At 36.8% G+C, this 27,863-nt stretch overlaps 1 protein-coding gene across 1 annotated transcript; it reads left to right on the forward strand.

Annotated features, from left to right (window-relative positions):
- Positions 1–11,297: 11,297 nt before the first annotated feature.
- LOC132174050 (putative pentatricopeptide repeat-containing protein At1g09680) lies at positions 11,298–11,915 on the forward strand. The gene has a single exon (XM_059585761.1). The coding sequence runs from the start codon at positions 11,298–11,300 to the stop codon at positions 11,913–11,915; it is 618 nt and encodes a 205-aa protein (XP_059441744.1).
- Positions 11,916–27,863: the final 15,948 nt, after the last annotated feature.

Here is a 27,863-nt window from a genome sequence, read left to right on the forward strand (position 1 = left end):
TATAAAAAAAGTTCAAATAAAACATATGATATATATGATTATATGTATTATTTGTTATTATATAATCATATGATTTAATGATCAATTCATCATGTGATATAATCATATCAATTATAGTGATAATATTACTAAAATTAGAATGATAATATATTAATACTTCAATTGTGTTTATAAGTAACACATTATTTAATCTAATGTCAATTACTTAATTTGATATTATACGAATCACATTATCATTATACATTAATAATATGATTCACTTGAATAAAGTATTTGAATTGTCATTAAATCGTATGATTAAGTATTGATATTATACATTTATATTATTCATATGCATATATGTATAATTATAATTTATAACATATATAGACTTATAAGTTTATAATATACATTGGAACTAAGTTTTTAGGTACTTAAGTGTTGTATTAGTATGAATTGGTATACTTATGACTTATGGCATATTATATATGTATAATTTGTTATTATATAATCATATAAATCAGAATGATAATATATTAATACTTCAATTGTGGTTTAAGACATTATTGAATCTAATGCCAATTACTTAATTTTATATTATACGAATCATATTATCATTATACATTAATAATATGATTAACTTGAATAAAGTATTTGAATTGTCATTGAATCATATGATTAAATATTGATCTTATACATTTACATTGATTAAGTATTGATCTTATAATTATAAGTTTATAACATACATTGGAACTAAGTCTCTAGATACTTAATTGTTGTATTAGTATGAATTGGTATACTTATGTGTTATGTCGTATTATATATGTATAATTTGTTATTATGTAATCAAATAATTTAATGATCAATTGATCATGTGATATAATCATATAAATTATAGTGATAATATATTAATACTCAAATTGTGATTTAATTATCTAAAAATAAATAAATTGTGATTTAATGATCAAGTGATTATGTAATATGTATAAATATTATTATAATTATAATTATAAAAATATATTATATAAAAAGGCGGTTAGCGGTTACGGTTAGTAAACCAAATAACCTCTAACTACTAACCGCTAGGCGGTTATAGCGGTTAGGCAGTTAACGGATAGCGGTTATAGCGGTTAGCAGTTAGTGGACAGTTTCTAACCGCCCTCATTGACACCCCTATGCCCTAAACTGTCCTAAACGTGATCGTGCTTTAAACTGTCCTCCCGCTTGTGATCCTCCAATCTGAAAGACATGAACATCCATATCAACAATAGATATTTAAAATTAAAGACATTAGAAACTAAAGACATACTGAATTCAACACTCACCCATATTGGTTGGCTAATTGGGCCTATGTCATCGACAGTCGTGGTGGATTCTCCTACCGCTTGTGATCCTCCCCACTACACCATATGAACAAACAATGTCATAAATACACGCTCACTATTTTAATAAAGACAACATTAATACTTTGATAAAATTGTTAAAATAACTAACCTTAGTTTCATTGTTTGGCTTTGCCTTCACAACCTTTTTAGGCCAAATCTTCTTGTTTGGATTGACTGGTTCGCGGCAACTCCTAGCATTGTGACCCGTTTGACCACAATTTCCACAACGTACACCATGCCCCTTACGAGTCACCTTGGTTGTTTCAATAGGCTCATTTTCATCATCTCCTCTTCTTCTCACCTTTCTAGGCCTATCTCTTTGTTTTTTTGGTATAGGGGGCAGTATAGGTTTCACATCATGATCAATAGGCCACTCTTTGTAAGCTGATGGTATTAGATATATATTGGGAGCATATGACTTCCTAAAAGTATCTATCGAATACCACTCATTAACATACTCCTCAGAGGCTTCCCTATGTACATAAATTGCACAAATTGCATGGGGGCATGTAGTTTCTTGAGTTGCCATCTACCACAACCACATGTTCTTCTCCCTAGATCAACAATCATCCTAAGCTCATGACTATGGTCGACCTCAAACTGCAATCTATTACTCCAATGGCAAATGTAGTTTCTTGACTCATTTTTGTTTCTCTCCAATTTTTTCACAATCTTAGGGCAAATCAAATTTTTTGAAGTTTCTGCTCCAACCCTTTTTTGATCGAACCTGGCCATTAGTTGCCGCCTTATTAATTCCATGCATCCCAAGGTATGCTTATCTTTTGCCTCTAGGATCCACTCATTGAAACCCTCGGCAGTATTGTTCATTAATATATCACTACAACTATAATCTAGGAGTGTCAAAAATTACCGGGGACCCGGTTCCGGTTTGAAAAATCCAAAAACCGGGTACCCCGGTTCCAATACCTGGTTTTTACCAGGAATACCGGAACCGGGTTTATATTTTATTAAATACCGGAACCGAGTTTATATATATATATTTTTTTAATACTTTTACGCTTAGGTTTACTTTAGGTCTCCAGTTCTCACTTCTCCCCTTTCCCCTTCATCTTCTTTCTCACATCACGCCACACTCCTCTTCTCCATTTTCTCCTCTTCTTCATTTCACTTCTCCATTTCTTGTTTCCCCATCTGCATTTCACAACAGTACAACACCCATTTGGTGTATCTTCATGTCAAACATTTCTCACACCCATTCGGCCTCTCTCTTTCTCCATTTCTCGCTTCGCCTCCCTTTCTCGCTTCGTCTCATCTCTCGCTCCATCAAGCGTCAGCCGAGCAATGAGCACTAGCAGCCAGGTCTAGACTTTTTATTTATGGGTTTCTTTGATATTTTCTCTGCTGATCTATGAAATTTTTTTTGTTTTGCTTGGTTTTAGTTGATACGTTTTAATCTACTCTACTTTGTAATTTTAGTGTTTATTACTTCATTTACATGCATGTTCGTTAAATTTGTGATGGGCTTGTTTAATTTGGGGCGCTGCAGTTTCATATTTGGTGGGAGTGGTGTGACTAGTTTTGATTTAGTGCTGCAATTTCGGATTTAGTTTTGATTTTGGTGTGACTAGTTTTTTCTTTGGGATTTTGTAATTTTTTCTTTGGTACATTTTATTATTGGTTTGAGTGTGTTGCAGATTTTTTCAATGCTTTTAGGTCGATTAGTAATTCCAGATGCGTTGAATCAAATAACCAATAGATAAAATATAATTTATCCTAATCTAACGCTACGCATCAAGTGGGAGAATATATGTCATATGATCCTAACTTGGAATAAATAAATGCAACTCGTCTATGGCTAAGAGCTTTGGTGAAAAAATCTACCAATTGATTTTTTGTCTTCACATATGGAGTAACTATTTCTTTATTAGTCAATTTTTTGAGTGTGTTGCAATATTTATACATATTGTTCACTTTAGTGTATAACATCTAAACACTTTTAATAGATGGAGGAGACAAATAGTCCTAGTATGCAATTGGAATGTGACAATTCTGGAACCAATCCAACTTCATCTACAAATACCTTGCAATCACAAATGAACCTATCCAGAAAACCATCGGTGAATTAGTCTGTTGTATGGGATCACTTCAAAAAAATAGAACCAGTTGATAAGAACAACCCTAAGGTAATGTGCAATTATTGCAATAAGGTGTTAGAGTGTCACTGAAAAAATGGTACTTTAGGCATGATGAGCCACCTTACCACTAGATGTCCGACCTCTCCACTTAGAAAATCGAATATACCCAAAGGTCAAACTTTGTTGCAAATGCCACTTAAGAATGCAATAGAAGGCAATCAAGGAGTAGGATTTGTGAAGTATGATCCGATTTATTTAAGAAATTTGATTGAACGGTATTTCATCAAAGAGGAGTTGCCTTTTAGGCATGCGGAGAGTGATGGGTTTAGAGAATTGATGAATGGAATTGAACCAAGGTTCATTGTACCAAGTCGCAATACTCTACAAAAAGATTGCATGAAACTATATGAAGAAGAAAAAAATAAGTTGAAAAATGTTTTGAACAGTAAAAGAGTTTGCATAACTACTGATACATGGATATCTCTTCAAAATTTGAACTACATGGTTATTACCGCTACCTTCATAGATTATGATTGGATAATGCATAAGAAAATAATCAAATTTGGCATGATTTCTAGTCATATAGGTGATGATCTTGGAAAATTGGTGGAGAGTACAATGATGGAGTGGGAGATTAATAGTTTGTTCACAATTACTGTTGATAATGCTACAAACAATGATGCGATGCTCAAGTTTATGATAAGGAGGTTGAAGAACAAGCCTTATTCGTTTTGGGATGTGAATTTCTTCACGTATGGTGTGCCGTTTATATTTTAAATCTTGTTGTAACTGAAGGGTTGAAAGGATTGGGTGCTTGTGTTTCTAATATAAGGAATGCAATAAAATTTGTAAGGTCCTCACCGGCGAGAATGGCAAAGTTTAAATCATGTATAAAGCTAGAAAAGATTACATGTATGAAGATGGTATGTCTAGATGTTCAAACAAGATGGAATTCTACGTACTTAATGTTGAGCTCCGCTGAGAAATATGAAAAAGCTTTTGCCCTACTTGAGGAGGATGAGGGTAAGCATTTTGTTGCTCCTAGCTCTATTGAGTGAGAAACTGCTAGGCTATTTGTGAGGTTTTTGAAATCTTTTTATGATGCCACATTGAAGTTAATGTCACCTCCAACTCATATTTCATTCAACTTTGTATTATTCAAAATACTTTGAATGATGGTATTTGTAGTGATAATCTTATCCTTAGTTCAATAAGTTTTGATATGAAACAAAGTATGATAAGTATTGGGATATTGTGGAGAGGATTAACTTATTGTTGTATGTGACATTTGTTCTTGACCCACGTTCCAAGATGAAGGGGTTAGTATTTTGGTTGAGAAGATGCAATGAAGCTGCTTGGGCGAAATTTATTGAGGAGAGTGTGGACGCCCTCTTGAACCATTTGTGGGATTAATACAATTTGTTTCATGGGGCGCATGGGTTATCTAACTCTGATATAAGTATACAAAGTTCAACTCCTACTTTTTCAAATGTTGATGATGAAGATTTAGAGGATCAAGATGTGAAATTTTTGAAATTGTTCTCCCAACACCAAAAAGAGAACGACTTTGAGTGTAAGTCGGAGGTGGAACGATATTTGTCTAATTGGTGTAAAGCAACAACCCAAGATTTTAATATCTTACTTTGGTGGAAGGTTAATGCACCCAAGTATCCCATTCTCGCAGAGGTAGCCCGTGATGTATTAGCTATTCCTATTTCCACTGTTGCATCTGAGTCTGCCTTCAGCAATGGAGGACGTATATTAGATTCATTTAGGAGTTCATTATCCCCACTTACAGTTAAGGCCTTGATTTGCACACAAGACGAGTTAAAGAGCTGCCCAAATAACATTGAGGAGCTGCAAAAGTTTATGGGAATAGAAAGCTATAATGAGCCTGGTAACTAAATGATTATAAATTCATTACTTTTTATTATTTACTATGTTTTCATAGTTTGACATTTTATATATTATGATATTAAAATGCCAAGATTTTAATATTAACCATTCTTAACTTTGTTTGTTGTTTTATTCACAGGATATAGCTAGAAGATTTCTAAAGCTCGTGTGACATGCTGGATGATTTGATGGTTTTTTAAGCTTGCGTAATATTGTCTTTGTAATATGTTTGTGAACTATTTTTATTGTGAGTGTATTTCTTTTGGTTGGTAGATTATTTAAATATTTGTTTTATTTTTTATTTTTTTGGGTTTTGAATTGTTGTAGTAAGGGGGTATTTATTTCTTGTGTATGTTGATTTGTTTACATACTTGTTTTTACTTTTTATTGTTTTAATGTTTTCTTGATGTACCTAATTTAAAATGATTTTTATGGTATTTTAAAAAATTGAATTTTTAATTCTAAGGCCCATATAGACAAAAACAATGACTTTTTTTTAGGATTTTTGGGCTATTTTAGGTTTATTTTTTAATTATTTGGAACAATCACAACAAAGCCTCTTTAATTTAGACAAAAAAGACTAACAGATTTTTTTTAAAAGTGAGCTAACTTATGAAAAAAAAATTGGCTTATTTTAGGCCCAATACTAAAATAAGCCAAAAAACTAATTTTCTTCAAAAACCGGTTACCGGACCAGGTAAAACCGGAACCGGCTGATAACCGGGGAATCGGGGTCCCGGTTCCGGTTCCGGTTTCCCAAAACCGAGAACCGGGGTACCCCGGTTCCGATTCCAGTTTTGGCCAAAAACCGAAAAACCGAACCGGGTTGACACCCCTACTATAATCACTAAATGCATGCCTTGACCCTGTTCTTGGATCAATATTGCTAATGTAGTCGAATGCATCTTCACACATACCTCTAATAACCGACAAGTAGTGTTTGAATTGCAACCCATTAGCTGCCCGAGCTGCACCATCCAAAACATCTTTGTATGTCTTGCCCTTGAACCCTTGTCTCTTGAAGTTTGCATGCAAATGCCTAAGACAGAATCGATGCTCTAGACCAGGCATCAAATCCTCCATGGCATTGAGCAGTCCCTAATTACCAATACAAAATCAAACATCTTAATAGTTAATCAAACAAAATACAAACGATACATAATATTCAACTTATTTATACCTTTGGTCGTTCAGACATGAATGACCATGTGTGTACTCGCGGATTGCTAATATCTTCCAATAAACAACTCAGAAACCATGTCCATGTATACTGATCTTCACACTCACATACAACATATGCTAGTAGATAAATGTCGTCATTTGCATCCCTCGCAACTGCTACATGCAGCTGCCCACTGAACTCGCTCTTCAAGAAGCAAGCATCGACACAAATCATGGGTTTACACGCCTCCAAGTAGCCCCTCTTGCAGGCTGCCAATGACACATACATTCGTTGGAAGAATCTGTCATCCCGTTGTATATAAGCTGATGTGCCAGGATTCCACTTCCTTAATGCATTTACATACTCTCGCACATGTTTATATTGCTCACCTTTTTTCCCTGTTAAAATACCCAATGCCATCCTCTTTGCTCGGTGACAAGACAACAAAGTCATATCAACATTGTAATCCCTTCTGATCATTTCCTTCAATACAATTGCTATAAAATTCGGTTCGTCCCGAAAGATGTCAAAATATCAAATTGCAGCCCACTTGATTGATGCCTTCTTGTTGTAGTAGTGAGTCCCACAATTGTGCTATTTAATGTAACTCTTGATTTGGAAACAGTCTCTCTTATACGACCATGATGCATGTATTCTCCATCCACAAGTTCTCTTGCAAATGGCGGTAATTCTTGTTTTCTCATTGCGCACATAGGTATAGTCAAAAGAATTTTGAACAGCAAAAAGTTGCAATGCATCCTTAAACTGGCGGGTGTCAACAAACTCTTGCCCAATATACAGTTCTACTATCTCTTTCAAGTCAGCCTTTGGCATCCATGAATGATACTTCCTCCTAACACGTCTCGGTGACCCTTTACTCATATCATCACTATCTATACTCGAGATGCCACCATCACTATTGCCATAATCTTCATTCGGCTCATTTGAAATATTCCTAACATTCTTAGATGTCTCTGTTTCATACCACAACTGAAACCATTTCATTGTCTGCTCCTTAGTTTGACTGATACGTGCTTCGTCATTTTCTAAGAAAATGTCCTCTTCCTCACTATCTGTTACTCAAAGTCATTCAAGTCGGACATATGCTCTCCCTCTTAGTGTGAATTCTTTTTTTAGGCCTACCTCTTCGTTTTGCAGCATGATGCTCTTTTGGATGCTCTTGCACATGTTCTTGCGGAGGCTCTTCCACATAAACTTGTGCAGGTAAATGAGAAATCATCATCACTGGAGACCTGACTTGAATTGGAACTTCTATAGGATCAGTCACAAATACATGCAATCTATTTGTCTCTCCACTTGCCAATTCTTTGAGTATATTCATGATGTCTTTGTCGTTAGTAAATCCACATATCTAGTCATTGGTTTCATCGTCAAACTTGTAGTATAACATCAACCTTAGTATGTCCTCATAGTTGTACTCCAAGTAATCCTCCAATATGTTCATTATATCCCAATAACATAGACTATTTGCATCCAAACCTTTTACAGTCATCACATCACCTCCCACATATTCCAAATCCGGTTCACTAAAAGATCCATGATGGTGAATGAAAAGATCAACAATAGATGCAACAATTTTGTACATTGGCAACAAACGGGTATTTTAGCCATTTCAGTAACTGGACTCTTACGTACAAGTTAAACCTTAGGAACCCTAAAACAGTAAATTCAACATTCAATATAATACAAACAAGAATAAAAAAACTTTATACTGTCCAGTCTACCACAAAAGGCCCTAACACATGCATGCAATAGGCCCATTGAATAAATTACACATAAAAGTTGTTAGGCAGAAGTCCAAAATTCAAGATAATACAAACAAGAATAAAAAACTTTACATGCAGGAAACAACAAAAGTTCTTAACACATGCAGTATGACCATTAAATAAAGTATTTCTTAATAGAACACACATTGAATAAAGTAGGCATAAAAGTTGAATATCAATCAATGTGTCCACCAACCAAACAACAATCCAAAAAAAAATTCATTGTTAAGCAACCCCAAAATAACAATCCAATAACACGTGCAGTAGAGGCCCTACCAACAATTTAAATACATGTGTAGTTCTTCACTATTTAACTGGAAACTAGTAAAAGCAACCCAAAATAACATACCACGAGTTAGGGTATGCAGATGGGCTCGTTGGTTTGTCGCCGGAGAGTGGGGTTCGTTGGAGAAGGTTGGTGCGGTGGTTGGGCCGTGGAAGAACGGTGGGTTTGTCAGAGAAGATGAGTTCGTCGGTTAGGCTGGGGAGTTGGGGTTCATCGGGGATTTGGGGTACGTCGGAGAATGGGAGGACGCCGGGGTGGTGTTGGGTTGGGCGAAGGCTACGGTTTGGATGAAAACCCGCTGCTTTTCGTTTGGAAATTTCTCTCCTTTCAATTGTGTTGATTTATTTGTTTTATGTTAAACCCTTAATCAATCTAATTGTTTGTTAAACCCTTTTAATAAATAAAACCCAGCATTTAAAATTTCTATCTATTTATTATTATTATTTTTTAATTAGGTGGCATATTACTATACAGTCATCATTGATGACGTGGAACTTATGCCAGGTGTCAGCTTTTAATTGGTCCACGTAGAATTCCGTTAGGTCAACTAACGGTTAATGGACGGAAGAACGAATTTGGTCTTTTATCAAAACCACAAGGACCTCATGTGATACAAAATAAACCCTAGGGGGAAAAAATTAAAAAGTGAAACCTCATGGGGGGTATTTAGTATTTAACCTTTTATTTGCTGATGAGAAGAAGCGAAGCAATGAAGCAGCGTTGTCTCACACGTGGCATGTGAAGTGGGAGTGCGTCTTCTATACGGATAGGGCAAAAACATCATTGTTTTTACCCACCACTAAATGAGTGACAAGTAAGCTTATTACAAGTTACAAAATAAACTTGACTGCATTAGATAATTTCAATTCCAAACATCAAACCTATTGATACCAAATATCTCCCAAAGCCCAACCAGAGGGCCCACTCCAAATAAGAGGCTCACGGCTCACTAATTCACCAAGGATCTAAACCCAAACCCCTGTAATTTGGGCACAATCGCCTGATCCGCCCCTAAATCATGCAGTTATGCACCATATTATGCTAACCCGATAATCAGGGAAGTGTAACTACTCTCCAACAAACCAATCTGGGAGTAACAACTCAAATTAGAGGATAACAAATTAGATCTCTCAAAAGGAGTCCAGATACAAGATATTCTCTCCATGCAATCTCCAAGATTATCTAGAAGGATAATCCACTCCCACATAAAGCACAACCATCATCAAACAAACCAAATCCAAGGATAACCAATCAAATATCACTGAAATAGGTCCATGTACATTAAGAGAGCACCACGTAAAACCTCTCAGAGATTATCGTGGAAAGTATCAATTCAGTTACGATACTTTCGGAGATCAAGGGAATGTGACAAAGTGTCCCACAGAGACTCGTCTACTCTTACCTCTATAAAAGGAGGAGCCTACCACAACAATAAGGACAGGGTAAATTCTATCACTATTCCTCTCAATTTATTATTATCTTCCTTATTATCTACTCTCACTTTATCCAAGTTTCTAACTTAGGCATCAAAGGTGGCACGACTGCCACACCCCCCACTTCGCAGTCTGTCACTGCTGATCATTTTTCTTTCTTAGCAAGCGTTTGAATCAAGTGGCTACTAGGGTTGACAACTGTCTCAACAATTGGCGCCGTTTGTGGGAAACGAGGATCATCTAGACGATCCAAAGTTCAAACAGGACAAAAGTCACGAATGGTAGCCACGAGATCTCAAGGCCAAACCGAAGATCCCAACATGACCAACATTCCCCCTTCCCAGCCGGAAAACATCAATCAACATGACATCGGCAATCTCGAAATTGAAGAAACTCCAACCGTGTCTCCCATCTTTGGGCCACACTTGCCAACCAGCAGGCGCCTAGAAACATTGGAGTTTCAAAATGAGTGTATATTGGAAACCCTTGAGTTACTGTTGCAGAGGAGTTTCAAGAACCGGCACCAAGAGAAGGGCTCAACAAAGGACAGACCACATCCTGAAATAGCCAACGGACCTAAGAGGCCGCCCGTAACAACAAAGGACGGACCACTGCCTAAAACAGCCAACGGACCTAAGAGGCCGCCCATAACAATAGAGGACGGACCGTAGCCTGAAACAACGAATGGACCTAAAAGGCCGCTCGCAACAACAGAGGACGGCTCCACTGATACTCGTAGGGATGCCTTCTAGGCACAGTTCCAAGCCAAGCTGGACAGCCTGACCTAGCGATTGAATGGCTCCTGCTCCACGAGCGATGACGACTTCTTGGTGATAAACCTGCCATTCACCAAGAAGATCACAGAAGCTGATTTACCCGACAAGTTCAAATTACCACACATGAATTACTACAACAGGAGTCGTGACCTAGCGGACCATCTAGAAACATACAGAGCTCACATGGCATTGCAAGCCTCATCTGACACAATCCTTTGTCAGGCATTTCCTCTCACCCTCAAGGAAGCTGCCAAACGCTGGTTCAGCAATTTGCAGCCCCAATCCATAGGAACGTTCTTCGAACTCGGTAAGAACTTCATCTCCCATTTTATTGGAAATCGCCGACAGCATAAGCCTGCGGCATATCTGCTAACTATAAAACAGGAGGCCAACGAGTCATTGAAAAGCTACATGGCTCAGAATATTTTTATTGGATGGAAGGTCATAGTATGTTGAATGTGCAAACATACAATGAAATTATAAAGGGATTTTGCCTCATGGGTAATGTTAAGAAGGCAATGATTCTTTTCAACCAAATGCTTAAAGCTGGTCCTTTCCCAACTATGGTTACATATAACACACTCATCAATGGGTACCTTAAATTGGGAAACCTAAACAATGCTTTGAGATTATTGGAAATGATGAAGGAGAGTGGATGTGACCCAGATGAATGGACTTATAGCAAAATTATTTCGGGGTTTTGCAAGGGTGGCAAGTTGGATTTTGCATCTACTATTTTCCATGAAATGGTGGAAAGAGGTATTAGTCCAAACCAGGTCAGTTACACTGCTATGATCAATGGATATTCTACAGAGGGTAGATTGGATGTTACCTTATCATTATTTGGGAAGATGGAGGAAAGTGGTTGCTATCCAAGTATTGAAACCTACAATACCATTGTAAGAGGGTTGTCCAAAGATAATCGCTTTTCTGAAGCTGAGAAATTGTGCAACAAGTTGGCAGAGAAAGGATTGTTGCCAAATGTCATTACCTACACATCCTTTGCAGAAATGGTGGGACTAATCTTGCATTCAAGATCTTCCATGAAATGGAAAAAAGAAATTGCTCACCAAATTTGTACACATATACTTCACTCGTTTATGGGCTATGTCTAGAGGGTAAAGCTGATGATGCGGAAAGGTTACTAGAAGAAATGAAGAGGAAATGAATAGTTCCTGATGAGGTGACATTTACATCACTCGTTGATGGTTTTGTTATGCAGGGCAATCTAGATCATGCATTCTTACTTTTGAGGTGAATGGTTAATGTAAGCTGCATACCCAACTACTGAACTTACGATTTTTTTTTTGAAAGGGTTGCAAAAGGAATGTAAGTTGCTTGTAGAAAAAGTTGTGGCACAACATGTGTATAGTTGCAACTCAGATGAGAGAGATACCGGTTTTGAAGTTTTATGTAATCTCTTGACTAGATTATGAGAGATTGGATGTGGACCTACTGTTGATACCTACACTACTCTAGTGAGAGGCTTGTGTAGAAACGGCAAATCATGGGAGGCAGAACAATTGATTGAGAACATGAGGAGATAAGGCTTGTGTCCTAATCAAGATATCTATAACTCGATATTAGTTGCTCATTACAAGAACTTAGTAATGGACTATGCTCTGAATATATTCAATTTGATGGTAATTAGAGGCTTTGAGCTCCATTTATCAATCTACAAAGCACTTATTTGTGCTCTCTGCAGGGCTAGTCAGTTGGGAGAAGCTCAAACTTTGTTTGAGAGCATGCTTCAGAAAGAATGGAACAACGACGAGATTGTTTGGACAGTATTGATTGATGGGTTACTGAAGGAAGGGCAATTAGATCTATGTCCGATGCTTCTTCACATTATGGAATCTAGAAATTGCATTCTCAACTCCCATACATATGTAATCTTGGCTAGAGAATTGTCTAAATTAGACAAATCCATAGGAACACATCATATTTCTGTTATGGAATAATCTCACATTACCTTTGGACAAGATCTTAGGCATTTTAATAAGAAATTGGCAACCCTCTCTTATTGAACCAGTTTTATGAGATGAGTTAATCCCATGAATTTCTTCATGGTATCAGAGCCTACCACAGGACCAATGGGGCCCACACTACTTACCCCATGACAATGACCAGGAAAAATACTGGCCTACACGTGAGGGGGAGTGTTAAGGAATAATCTCACATTGCCTCTGGACAAGATCTTGGGCATTTTTATAAGGAATGGACAACCCTCTCTTATTGAACCGGTTTTATGAGATGAATTAGGCCCACGAATTTCTTCAATTTCTGACAACTTGAGAGATTTAAGAGGCATGCCTTGAGTTGTGATTCCCTTTATAAATAGGACAAAGTTTTCATCCAAACTGAGTTGTAGAAATTTCTTTCAATCTAATCTATAAAAGTGACACGTGTCCATTTTTTTAATAACATGTGAGATGCACATGAGTTTTTAATAAAATTTATTTCAAATTTGTCTCTGCTATTAAAAAAAATGTGTATCTCACATGTTAAGGAACACATGTCACTTTTATAGACTAGGTTGAAAGAAATTCTTCCAACCCAATTTGGAGAAAAACTTTATCCTTATAAATATCAAAATTGACATATGCAGTGTCGTCTCCAAAATGGTGGAAAAGTGTCTGTTAAATGGGACCCAATCATTTTTTTAAGGGAAAAATATAAAAAAGCCCCCCAAACTACTAGTCGTTTTCAATTTAGCCCCCTAATGTTTCAAAAGTGATAAAGTAGCCCCCCAGACTATCAAACTATTGCATTTTGGCTACTCCGTTAGTCAAAACCGTCAGTCTGGACGAAAACTGCAAAACGACGTCATTTTGTTGGGAGGCTACTTTATCACTTTCTGAACATTAGGGGGTTAAAATGAAAATGGCTGGTAGTTTGGAGGGCTTTTTTATATTTTTCCCAAAAAACTTTGTTTTCATAAAAGGGCATTGTAGTAACTTACCCCTAACAAAACGGCGTCATTTTGCAGTTTCCGTCCAAACTGACGGTTTTGACTAACGGAGTGGCCAAAATGCAATAGTTTGGTAGTTTGGGGGGCTACTTTATCACTTTTGGAACATTAGGGGGCTAAATCGAAAATGGCTGGTAGTTTGGGGAGCTTTTTTATATTTTTCCCTCTTTATTTTTTGATAAATAATGTAGGAAAATGTTAGGCTTACAAACACATTTTACAAAAAAACTTTTACAAACTGATGTGGCACAATATGATCGGATTTCTCAAAATTTGAATTTATCACATATCCAATCATGTTGTACCACATCAATTTATAAAAGGTTTTTTTATAAAATGTGTTTATAAGCCTAGCATTCCTCAATAATGTATATTTATTCAAAGCGCAGAGGGCAATCCAAGTATGCAAAAGAACCTCTAACTCATAGAGAAAGAAGAATATAAATCTAAAAACTCAAAAAAAGTAGAAATAAACGAAATAGTCTGTGCCACTCTCCATGTATATAGAGTATGTATGAGTGTCATCCTTGTGCAGATTGCAACCGTGCCATCATAAAGTTTCTAAGCATACGGTACTTTCAAAATCCTCTTACCATTAGTTATTTCCCCTTATTTTCTTTGTGTTTTATTGTTAATATTTTGATTTTATTGTCCTTCTAAGTTTTCATTGTAATTGTTTACCATTTTTTCTTTAAGAAAATCGACTAGATCTTTTCGAAGTCTGATTTTCGAGGACAGGATGAACAAGCTTCTACAAATTATCAAAAGAAAATGATCAAATTCAGATGTAATTAAAGGGCTTAGGTTTACACAAATATGGTTCTAAGGGTAGGGATATAGTTTGGATTATGTGTTGGTTAGTACGTTCTTTAGCATACAATTGCTTTCACCACTTATTTCAATTATATTTTATTCTTCTGTTTTAGTTTGGATTTTAGGCTTTGGTCCTCTTCTTTTTTAATCTTTAATTAGAGTCTTCTTGGACTGTCCTCCAGTTACATTCCACATTTAACCTAGCCAAGGCAATTTGGGGTTGACACAATCACTTGTCTTCCATGGTTTGGATATCTTGAGTTTGAAAATGATTGTGGATGGTTGAAAATGATTGTGGCCCATGAAAGAAAAAAATTAAAAATTAAAAAAAAAATGACATAGAGCTAGGCTTCTTTGGGACATGAATTATCTTCTTTGTAGTGCTTATCTGACTTTTTGGTCATTGTCTTACATGCTTGCACCATTCAACTGACAATTTAGGATTTGACATTAATTTTTGCCATTTTATACTTGCAGGTTCAACTGCTGCAGCTTGGAAGTTGTCAATGCATAGCTTGGCCAGTTTTCCTAATAACTTCATGACTAGATGTATGGTACACCTAACATGACACATATATTTGAATTTCCTGGCTATTGTATACCTTAGAAATGTCCATTCAAGTTATTTTTGTTGAGGAATAATTACACATTGCCTGTGGACAAGACCTTAAGCATATTTATAAAGAATGAGTAACTCTTTCCATTTGAACCAATTTTATGAGATGCGTTAGGCCCATAAATTTTTCCTCATGGTATCAGAACCAACCACAAGGATAAATGGGACCCACACTACTTACCATGTGACAAGGACCAAGAAAAATATTGGCTTGCATGTGAGGAGGGATGTTGAGGAATAATCTCACATTGCTTGTGAGCAACTCTCTCTTATTGAACTGATTTTATGAGATGAGTTAGGCACATGAATTTCTTCAATTTTTTCATGGCCCAAAATACTTAATAAAACACGTGGTTAAATTTCATCATCAACTCTTGACTCTTTCCAATAACTATTTTTGTTCATGATCTCATGATCTTCTTCCCATGACTAGCATGACTCAGCAAGAACTATCGCCCAAAGTGGATTGCAAAGTTGTGAGAGGCATTGAAAGTCTAATACCTACAGACACATAATTTCCTCACCTTACTCACAGTCATTTTATATGTACTCCAAGAAATTGGAATATTTCACAAGCAAGGATGCCGGTGGGACTAAAATTTAATTGGTCAATGTGGTGTGGATTTTGTCCAGCTTTCCTGGTTTCCAATAGGTTATATTGTCTAATGCAGATTATACAATTTGTTTTTAACACTTGAATTTCAAAATTTAAGCAGTATCTGTTAGCTATGTACCTCATTCTTTTGAGGGTTGTCATTAGAAAGATTTCAAAATCTGATAAACTGTATATGTGTGGGAAGGAGAGGTCAGTGCAAATCCTTGTACGATTTGGAAGGAGACAAGACCCTGAAAAGTGTGTCCCTATAGGAGCCTGCCTTATATTGTATGTTAAAGTCCGTTAAGAAACTTTGTTATTACCCTAAAAAGTGTATCCCTATAGGAGCCTGCCTTATATTGTATGTTAAGATCCGTTAAGAAACTTTGTTATTAGAATAGGGTGTTTTTTTTTTTTTGTTTTTTTTTTTGTTTTTTTTTTTTTTTTAATTCTTTAATTTTTTATTTTGTTATTATTATTTTTTAACAATGAATCCTTTCAAGGTAGAACCACTTCGTGTACCCACCCATGTCGGATAAACCTCGAACCTGTGTAAAGCACCCCCTCCACACACATCAGGTAATACTCCGGTTTCGCCGGCAAGTTGGCCCCATGAAATTGTTTGCACTCAAGGGGATTCGAATTCGAACCTTAGACCTGATGGAATGCCATCAAGACCAAGGTCCTTACCACTTGAGCCAACCCCTTGAGGTTGTTGGGAGCAACAATGCGTGACTGGAGTAGTTTGTAATTGCTTAATATTTCCCAACTAAGCTTATGCTTCATCTCTTTACCACTTTCAGTGTGATGACAAACGTTTTGCACATCCAGAATGGATTCAAAAGCTCGTAAAAAACCTATTAACAACTAGTTTCATTCCTAATATAAACCTGACAGGATAGGGGATACACTAAAGAAGTATGGCTATTTGTTCATGTCCTTAGCTTTCGGTGCACAATTTGTGGACAGAAACATATTGGCATAAGTAAAATGAGTAAATAAAGCTTCTTAGTTGATGGAGATAAGTAGCAGCACCCTCATGATTTTTAAAATCCTTATCAATTTTGATCTAGTGATGAGGAAGGGTTAAACCTTATTAATTCTAGCCAATGGTTAAGCGAGGGTTAAACACGTATTAATTCTAATCCAGTGATGAGCGAGGGATAAATGCTCAACGATATTTATTTAGAGTAAATTGTTGTTTATATTTTCATCTAAACTTCTAATTTAATTCGCCCCACCAAACAACATTAATTTCTAACTAAACTAACCCAACCAAACTAAGCTCCCCCTTCAATCGGTTACCCCTCTTTTTCTTTCTTCTTTTAATTATTATTTTATTCTTATTATTATTATTTTTTCCTAATCAAAGCGGGAGAGGGGGATATTAATTATTTTGTTATGCAGTGTGTTATAAGGACGCCAGAGACAAAGTGTTGAAGAGGAAAAGAGAAGCTCCTTCCGTCCTTCCTGGAGAGCCGGGGAAAAAGGGAAGAGGACAGACTTTCAAGGAGAAAGAGAAAGGTTATCAAGGAGAGAGCCACCTCTATTAAAAAAAAAAGGACAGAGGACAGAGCCACCAAATAAACACCAAAGAAGCTTAGGAACCAAAAACTCATCGTTATAGTTGAATTTTAGAGGCCAACAATGCTTAAATGAACAAAATTGCTTGTTGACTTTCTTTTCACTAGCTTTACTAGTAGTTGCATAAGAACACTAAGGTCCTGTTTGGTTCCTGTTTCAATAACAGTTGTTTATTTCAAATTTACAAAAAAAAAAAAAAAAAAAAAAAAAAACCACCATTTTGACTTTCCTTCAGCTCCTCAAGGTATAGAATAGAAGTATATCTATAGCTCTTCAGATATAGAAGGATATCAGGTGTGAAGTGGAAAAAAAACAATGCTAAAAGGGTAGTTATAATAGAAGATACATTCTTCAGGGGATGCAAGTTAAGTTTCAAGCTTATTAAGAGACATACCAGCTTAGAATCTCTAATCTACATATCCTGATTACAAACTAAGGGATTTCGATCACCTCGTACACGTGGGAGATCCGGAGAGGTGATTGCTTTGAAACAGGTCTATTTTCCGACCACAACTCCAAATTAACTGTCCCTGTTCCCCAATGGATGAGGCACTTGAAAACCTCATTAACATTAAATCGATTGACAAGGCCCAAGCCGACACATTTATCAGTGAGCACCCATTCACCTGAAATAAGAACCGCAATGAAAACCAACTTGATCAACGAGATAGGCAAATGCATGTTAAAGTTTTAAAAGGTTCCAACATCACCTTTGTAAGAATAATTCCTACAAGCTAAGTTAAATTAAATAGTGAATAACTTAGGCCTGGTTGGGGATTTTTGTGGTTTCTTGAGGAGTGCTTCAGCTTTTGTAGGCTAACCTATACTCCGGCTGGTATCTATGCGGCGTCCCACATCGCCTGGGTGTGAGAAAGGGAATGTGCTTATATGAGGTCTTTTGGGGTAAACCCAATAATAAAACTGTGCGGGCTTGACCTAAAGTGGATAATATCATATCATTTAGGACGGAGTGTTATATATGGTATCAAAGCCGAAGCCCAATCTGAGATGGGCGAAACGTGCACAAGCCAATGAGGGTCGTTAGCGAGGACGTTGGGTCCCAAGAGGATGGTAATTGTAATGTCCCACATCGCCTAGATGTGATAAAGAGAATGTGCATATATAGAGCATGCTCTCTCTAAATGGTATGAAGCCTTTTAGAGTAAATTCAATGATAAAACCATGTGGGCTTGGTCCGAAGCAGGCAATATCATATCATTTAAGGCAGGGTGTTACAACCTAAATGGTGCTTTAGCTGTTTGCCATTTTTGTGAGGTAGTTTCAGCTTTTCGGGTGGTTTTTGAGAAGCAACCCAGGGTAGCTTTTCCAAGAAGGTATGGCTTCTCATATTTTGAAAAGTTACTGCCTTGCGATACTGGCCCTTAATACAAAGCCAAATGATAATAACATCAGCTATTAACTATATATATTGAGTTGGTCATGCCTTAAAATGTGTAAAGACCATTTATATAGGAGATCTACAATACACAGTATGGTTATGGCATATTCAATGAATATGTAGTCCATGCTTACTTTATTTCCTGGTCATACTAACACCAGTTTCCTTTCTATTGTTGAGTGGATCACATTCATTCCAGCTCATCTGCTGCAATCTTGGATTGATTTTTTTTTTTTTTTTGGCTTGGGGGGATCTTGGATTAGATTTGGGACACAGTCACAGAGATCATAACACGCAGAAATGAACAGCATGTCCAACTTCTACCAGGAATTCACACAGTTTCATTAACCGAGTAACAAGTTTCTACCATGGTAAGCATTAGCAAATACTTTCAAAACCCTTTTCATGCTGACATAAAGGGTAAAGACCCGCACTTTTGATGGTTTTCATATTCTTCTTTGTTAAAATAGCTTTGACTATGCTGGCAATGAAGATTCTAAAGAAGTGAAAATAAAAAGTTTACCATTAGGCAGTCGATTCCCTTCATAAACCTGCTCCCCAGATTCTGGCCACACTTCATGCTTTGACCCATCAATGGAAGTGAATGACACAAACGATTCTGTGGGGTGCAAGAGTCTGAATGTAGGGTGTACTCTCAAGCAAACAAGTCTACAGGACAAAAAGCATAGCAAAAAATTATGCAAGAATTTCAAAGAGGGAAATAAAGTTAAAAAGCAGAAGCAAAGTCAAAGTTAGAATGACAGTATATGAAATAAAGTTAGTATGATGCAAAAGGCGAAGCACCCTTGTTAATATTTAATTTTATATTTTATTTAATTTTTAAGAGACAATGGTGTTGTTTTTGGTAATTAAATAAATAGGTGATTGCCCTAGATTATTTTGGGTAGTTCAATAATGGGTGTTGCCCTAGATTATGTTAGGCAAGTCAATAAATGGGCGTTGCCCTAGGGTTTAGTGTTAGCCTATTTAAGTCGCTTGTACTCCAATGAAGACAAACTCTAATGAAATAAAATTATGAGAAATTGATTCTCTTCTCTCTCTTCCTCTCCCCTAGCTCTCTCTTCTCTCTCTTTCCCAGGCTTCTCTCTTTCTATCTTCTTCCTTCTCTTCTTTCTCTCTCTTCTTTAGCTTCTTGCCCCTACTTTCTCTATTTTCACAGTGAGTTTTGTGTTTATTGTTTGTCTCGCATCAGCTTCACTTTGCATAAAAGGTTCAATCATGGGCAACCTCCTTTTACTAGTTCAAGTGTCTTGAAATGAGAGAGTTTCCGAAGAGCATTAATAATTGTAGAAAAGAGTGGATCATGGACAACGAATCTGTCTACGAGTACTTTGCTGACTTAGCAAATGGAAAATTAGTGGATTAAGGGCTTAGAATTGTATAAGGAGGCGATTAGGGCTTGCGCTTTGAATATGGATTGAAAAAGATTGGATTTGAAGGGGGTGAAAAGTGCTGAACAATAGAATAAAGGCCGTGAATTTCAGAACAGCAGCAGAATTAGGTATTCTAACGTTTGTTTCTTGCATAAATTGGTGTCTAAAGGCTAGGAAATATATGCATGCTTTTAGGGTTTTCAAAGGGTAAAGGAAAGGGCTTGATGTGGGTCATAAAAGAGATGAGAAAAAGCTAGGTCCGAATAGGACTAGATTGCTAAGTTCAGCAGTAAACAAGCTCCTCATTAAATTAGATTCAAACATAAAAGCCCATAAACTAAATAACACATGCCGATTAATAAAATAGCTATGGTCTATAGAAAGAACTAATGAAATTTAAACCTCCTGACTCTGAAAAAACCAAATTCAAAATGATATAAAAACTAATGACTTAATTAACTTTCATACTTATTGTAATACCAAAAATATTTCTTGGTTTGTCATGTTCTACTCTAGATCTTCCAAAGAGGATGCTCCATGTCCAACTATAATACCCAGGAAAAATAGAAGCTGAAGGCAAATAGAAATTTGGAGATAATGACATAAAATAGTGAATATTGACGTTGTGCTGTATATAGTAAGTAGAAACTTAAGATTTAAGGGGAAAGAAAATCCAGGAGGAAGGGAGATATAACCACGAATAGGGAAAAGAGAACCCTGGCCAGCCAAATAAAATGAATATTTCCAAGAAAAAAGTGGCGGAAAATAACTTAGAATAAGGATTTGGAGGTAAAAACAATTGATTTTGGGCCTGAAAATGACCGCACCAATCATAGCTGTGTGGCCACAATAAGGACGGAACCACCCCTAGCCTTGGAGGGGTTTGAGGCCGGGTTCGAGGCATTCCAAATTTCAAAAAAGTCACAAAATTTTGAAAATTTCTTCAAAATTTTAGGTATTTTTATGAACTATACACCCCAAAAATAATTTTTACCTTCAAATTTTTTACATTTTTTGCTTTAAATTTCTGCCACATGTTAGGTCAAATGCCGCATCAGATGCCATATGTCACGCACTGAAAACTTCCTTAATGGCTAAAAAATGAATCTCATTCAAATGAGACAGGTCAACATTCGAACGAGACGTGTCACGAGCTATAACTGTTGAGTTGGAACTCACTGCCTAAAGTATGTTCAAGACAGGACAATATATGCATATTCACAATTGCAATTGGTATAGTAATAGAAAAGCTACCATCCTTCTTAATAGGCAAAAAGGAGAAAAGAGTTGGGGAGAGAGAGAGAGTAGTTGTAGGACCAAACCTTGAAAAGCCACCAGAACCAGCACCAACTTTGTGGGCAATAATGCTAGAGTCAATTTGGAAATACTCGGGATGATCATTTGGAATATATATTTTCCTTTGAAGAACCAACGCACCACCAATATCACCTTCTAACATAATTGATTCTTCCTCTCCTGCAGCATGCTCAAGACTACGCCTACAAGGAAAAAGAACTCAATAGAATAAAATTTGTACAAGTACCCAAGGAGCGCAAAAGAAAATATAAGAAAGAACTGTCGCAATAATGCTATTACTGCCATTCCTCCCTTTGAGGCAGCCATAACAAGTTTATTAGTCTTGAAAATTTCAATGTACAAAAACTTGGAATTTCAAAAATTTCTGAATTCCGTTTATGCTTAAACAGAGCAGTAAACCAGCTTAGCAAATGATGGTGACTCTCTAAAAAAAGAAGTATGGACATGAAACCGCAAGAAAAGGTTACACTACAGTGTAGCTATCCATCCAACCCATTAACTTCAATACCATGTAAGACTGTTGGTCTTAAAAGCAGAAGAATGAGAATCACCAGAGTGAGTGGAACCTCTTTATGTATATTATTGCTTAACTTGAAATACATAATTGCCCTTGACTAACACAACTCTCTTCACATGTTCTCTAGAATAGTCCAGATTCTCATGCATAACACACTCGTTAGAAACCACACTGCCCAGTAACCAAATTGTCTATTTCACCCACTAAATACATAAAAGAGTATCTTTCAGAATACCAGCTTGGAAAGACCCACAGTAGAGGGTTTGAGCCCTTCTGAAAACAATAATTTCTTCCCCTTGATGGTATAACCTGTGTCCATGGATTTCGAAAGGAAAAGAAGCCTGGGTGGGGGTGGGGTGGGGGTGTGGGTTACCCTAAAACTAGAGATTTATAGATTTATTATCTATAGTTCCAAATTCAACCACATCGCCTATCTTCCTATAACCACTTGTGTTATTTCTGAAAATTCTTCTTAACGCCTCTGTTAATTTCAGTTAGCCAGAAAGGTGACACCTTCCTGAACCACAGCCATATCTAAACTTCACTACGTCAAGTCATATCAAAGCAACAGATCCTAGATCTATGAGAAGAACATCTAGATCTAGAAAAAGATCACGGATCTGAGCTTGATGGGCTAGATAAAAGCGAAAGTGGGTGATCTAATCAGCTGTGATTAGATGTTGGAAAAACAGCTGATTAGATCAGCCCCTTGACAAAATGTTTGATAAGTTAATGTAAGGATGTATTTATCAGATTCTATATGTTATGTCAAAACTATACTTCTCCAATAAAGATTGGCACTGACAAGTAATTCAGCAACTCACTCAATGACATTGTATTCCTCAGAACATCCAGCAGATCGGTACTCAGTGCCACTATATTCTTCATACCCATTGATATCAACCCTGCTGTGGAGCCACTGCGTTCCTGCATCCATCATTACATGGTAAAACAAAGCATTGACCATAAAGAGCAGATGATGCAGATTACATTCTTATAAAGAAGTTCATTTGGGGTGCTCTAGGAATCATGATTGCAGTATCTGACATGAACAATTTGATGGATATTGTTCTCTCCACTTAATAAGCTACTTTAATCAATTGAAAGTGCAAACACAGGTTGAGTTGTGGAGACCATGATTGACGTTTCATATAAACCAATTACAATCTTACAAAATTGCTATTTGGAAAAAGTAAAAATAAAATGGACTATTTGATACAAACCTTAGGTAAAACTCACCTAAAGCCAATCTTAAGCATATATATATAAACTCTTAGGCACCTTCTCCCTTACCAAACCGAGTTTCAAGAGTGAGTTATATCTAAGGTTTGAATTATTTGATATTAGAGTCAACACTATGTCGAGTATGGAATCGGATGCAGCTTCTCAGATATGGGATCAAATGAGTTACATCTTTGTGACCAAGTCACAAGAACAACTTATAGGCTGAATTAAAATGTCTTGGGATTATCTATGGGCATAGATTTCAATCATTGAATGCCAATAAGTGAGTGAAGCCACCAAAAGAGAAAATGACTAGGATCATAACATACCTTCACACTCCACAGCCGAAGTCCATGACGACCCACTCTATTGACATTAATCCGATGGTAGCCTTTTTCTCTTTTGGTGGCTCCACTCACCTATCAGTATTTAATACTTTAACATTATGCCCATACATAATACCAAGACATTTTGATCTAGCCTATAGATTGCTCTCTCTGAGACTCAGCCACAAAGCCGCAACCCATTTGATCCCACATTCGACGAGCTATGTTTGATTCCACACTCGACGTGGTGGTGACTTTGATACCAACTGATATAAGCCTTAGGTAGAACTCACCTTTGAAAACCAGCTTGCAAGAAGAGGGTGCCTAAGAGCTTATATACACAAAGTTAAAATTGCACTTAACCAATTTGGGACACTTAGTGTAACACCCAAGAAAATTAAAGGATACAAATAATAATAAAATATATGTCCCGGTCATTTTGGAATGAAGCATTGTTAGATCTAAAGGTGTCCAATTAGTTGAAATTAGAACTTAGGCTCGAAACTTAGAAAATTTGCCTCATTCGATAGGAGGGTGATCCCAATCAAATGGCAATGATGCCACATGGCAGCTAGATGCGAGCGCGGTTAAATGAATGGCCAAGATCAAATCTGAGTGATCAAGTCTGAATGGAGGAGCATCTCCACGTAGATCAACAATCTTGATTTCATCATGTGTCGAAACGACTAATGGGACACGTGTTTTAATGCAAGTGCAAGTGCAAGTTCGTGTTCAAACGGGGAAGCATCTCTACATGTCAAAAATTGTATGGTGTGATGTGGCGCTGACACAACACATATTTAATGAAGCTGACTTAGCGACGCTCAAACAGAGGAACATCCCGTTCAACCGCCAGTGTACAGTACCAGGAAAATTGCATGTTTAAAGAGATGGAAGTTGAAGGAAAAACTTGCATTTCCTTTCAGTCATTCCAGCAACTCAAGTGAGGAGAGTTTTAGTCATAATTTAAGTGTTTTGAGTGCAGAGAAAGTGAGAAAAGAGAGAGAGAGAGAGAGAGAGAGAGAGAGAGAGAGAGAAAGAAAGAGCTTGGAGGAAAGGTAAAGGTATAATTCCTCTCTTTGCTCTCATTTCAATTCCGTTAGGTTTATAGATGTTTATATAATGCATGGAGGGCATTAGGAAGTAGTTGTGTTGGTTAAATGGAAGCTTGATGGTGTTGTTGGAAGAAAAATAGCGAAAACAAGGGTTCTCGTGAAAAACTAAGGATTTTTACCGTAATAATGATGGAGTTTTAGATGCATGTGGAGTTGTGAAAGATTGTATGGTATGAAAGGAGATTTTAGAATGATAAAAATTGGTTGTAAGGGATTTTTTCACGTTGGGGTGCAGTTTCTGCACATTGTCATTGGAATGGTGTTGATGACATTCGAACGAGGCAATATCCAAGAGCTTCGGGAGAACAAAACTGAGGATTAGAAAGCCCCACTCGCAGCTGCGGGTGCAGTCCATTCAACTGGGACTATCCATAGCTGAAAAGTAAAGGCCTTTCAGGGAGAAAGGATTTTGAAGAAAGTTTTGGAGATACCAAAAGGGATGATGTCTAATTAGTGATTATAACATAATGCAGACAAGCACACGATACAAGCATAAACGCTTGGGCAAAGGAAAGGAATAGCGAAAGTTGTAAGTAGAACACTTATGACCACTTCATAAATATGTTTTCACATTGACATGATTTACTCATGATTATGAGCCCTACCTATTTAGAATATGTTAATCAGCAATATCTTACGTTTCATTGTGTTTTACAAGTGTGTTTACAAGAAAAGAATTTGAAAGAGAAGGATTTCAAACGACTAAAAGGGTTATGAGAAATGGAGAGACTAGTGTTAAAGAATAACATTTTCTGAGAAATAAAATGTAAAGTAAGGTTTTATCAAGAATAAAATTTTGTGTGAAAAAATTGTTCTCTCACGATCTAGTGTTGAGTGGGGGTGAAACGCTCAATAACCCCAGGGCTAGAAGGGGGAATACAACTAGCAAACACAGCGTTAAGCGAGGGAGTAAGCTTAACAACCCAGTGCTAGGAGGGAGAGTATGCTTCACAAACCCAGTGCTAGAAGGAGGAGCACGATTGGCAACCCAGCATTAACTGAGGGAGTACACTTAACAAACACAGTGTTAAGTGGGTTTAAACACATAACGACCCAGTGTTGAAAGGGACGGTACAAGCAGCGCATAATAAAACTGAAATGATCATTTTGATTTTTTATGTCTTTTTTTTTTTATGAATTAAAAAACATAAAATTTTGTATATGTCATTATGATGATATATATTGCATGTCTTAATTTAAATATTGTTTCTCATTATTATCCGATAACAACTATGTTAACATAAATATGTAAATGGTTATGTTAATATGATTCTACAAAAGAAAATGCAAAGATCAATGATAGATTGAAATCTATTATGAAAGAAAGATCTCCCTGATTTAAATATTTTTCACTGATGATTTCACTAAAGCAAGATTCATGAAAGCCATGAATCGGTTTTACATAAAAGTGAACTTGTGGTTTCAAAAGGAAGAAAAAAAAAATAAGATAAGCTATTTTTCTGGTGCACTATTGAGGTAAAGTAGTAATGTCACTTGGAATATGCAAGCGTTCAATCAACCTAAATTGGTCAGGGCGCTACAAGTTGGTATCAAAGCAATCGGCTATAAGGACCCCTATGAGGTTGTGTCTATAGGATTAGAGTATAGGAAATGACGCCAGAGCATAAGTTATGATCCAATGAGGTATAGAACAGGAAGGAACTAGGATTTGCCTGCAAGGAGATAGGGAATGTCTAATGAAACATTTTTTTTGCAAAAGATGTCACCCAAGGACGTTCCAAAGATGGAGGAAAGGAAATACCAGCCCTAAAGGAGTGTGTCTGCGGTTAGGCATTGGCCACCTTTGTGTGGACTAAACACATTGCACCTTAGACAAGGAGAGGCTCAGATAATAGTCCAATTGCTGGCTCGGATTGCAGAGGGGTGCCTTCATCAAGACAAGGGGGAGGAAAAACCTCTCCCACCTCGATATCGAGGAGGAGCCTAGTCCATCTGGACAGGAAGAGAGCACGGGAAGCAAGGGCGCTACTAAAGAAGGTTAGGGCTAGGGCTAATAGCCGACTGATTGGGGAGAGACTAATATGCTTAGTCCTTGTGACTAAAGTGCCCCTGTAGCTAGTAGTTGTCCTATCTTTTGTAATCTATTGCTTTCCCCAAGTCTTCGGACCTTTTAATTAATGAAATAACCGCCGCACAACCCTTTTGGAAATATAAGAATTAATTAAACAAACTGACTTTATAGGCATAAGGATTATATAGTGGCACCTCACCACAAATAAATGCAGGAAAGGACGAGAAAATTTCTTTCCTCAAAAAATCGGTTAAGCCTAGTTGACGAGAGAACATTTTGGGAGCTAGGGTAGGATAACACCAATTTGAAAATACCAAGAGACTAACAGCGCATTGATAGTGCCAAGCAATCAGATAAACATGTAATAATTTTAATTGAAACGGCTAGTAAGAGGAGCAACTGAGGGAAACGGGTTGAAAATGGTGACAGGTGGAGGTCTCTCGGTTTGAGACAGGGTAGTTGCAACAGTGACTACCGTGAAGGAGATAGTGACAATAATGACATTATCAATTTCCTCTTTTTCTGCAAGTATCTTGATATAAACATCTCTTTCCAAATTATGGATTGCACCCAAAAGACGAAGTCAGATTACTGGATTGCAACCAAACCACAAATTCAGATTAAGGCCGCCATACTGAATTCCTACCCCAAATCTATTCCTCTGATGCATTGTGATCTATGTTATACCTCCAAAACATATAAATCCTTTAAAAGACATCTACCATATTTCTCAATACAAACATTAGTTATTATGTCAGCTCAAGGCACAGCCATCTCAGCAGTGACATTAAAACAATCGATCATATAAGCAGAACTTCCATTCTCAAATATTTTCACAAAGGAAGGTGCATCATAAAAAGCTTGTGGAAATAATTCCATTCAAATATATTACCCGAAGGAAGGTGCATCATGGAAATAATTCTACCCCCAATCCAAGGAACTACTTTCAGAATCCAATCACCACTTTTCAGTTCAATAGGAGTCCTTGAAAGTTCTACTCCCTTTTGTCCAGAAACCTCTTCCACATCTGGAATTTGCTTAGCACTTTCTGCAGTTAACAACTTCATCAGCAAAAAGCATGATAATCTAAATATTTTTTGATAAGTAAAATAATAATAATTAACTCAGACGAGATGATAATCTAAATATTAACAAATAGC

Source organism: Corylus avellana, chromosome ca3, assembly GCF_901000735.1.
Source record: "Corylus avellana chromosome ca3, CavTom2PMs-1.0".
Taxonomy (NCBI): Eukaryota; Viridiplantae; Streptophyta; class Magnoliopsida; order Fagales; family Betulaceae; genus Corylus; species Corylus avellana.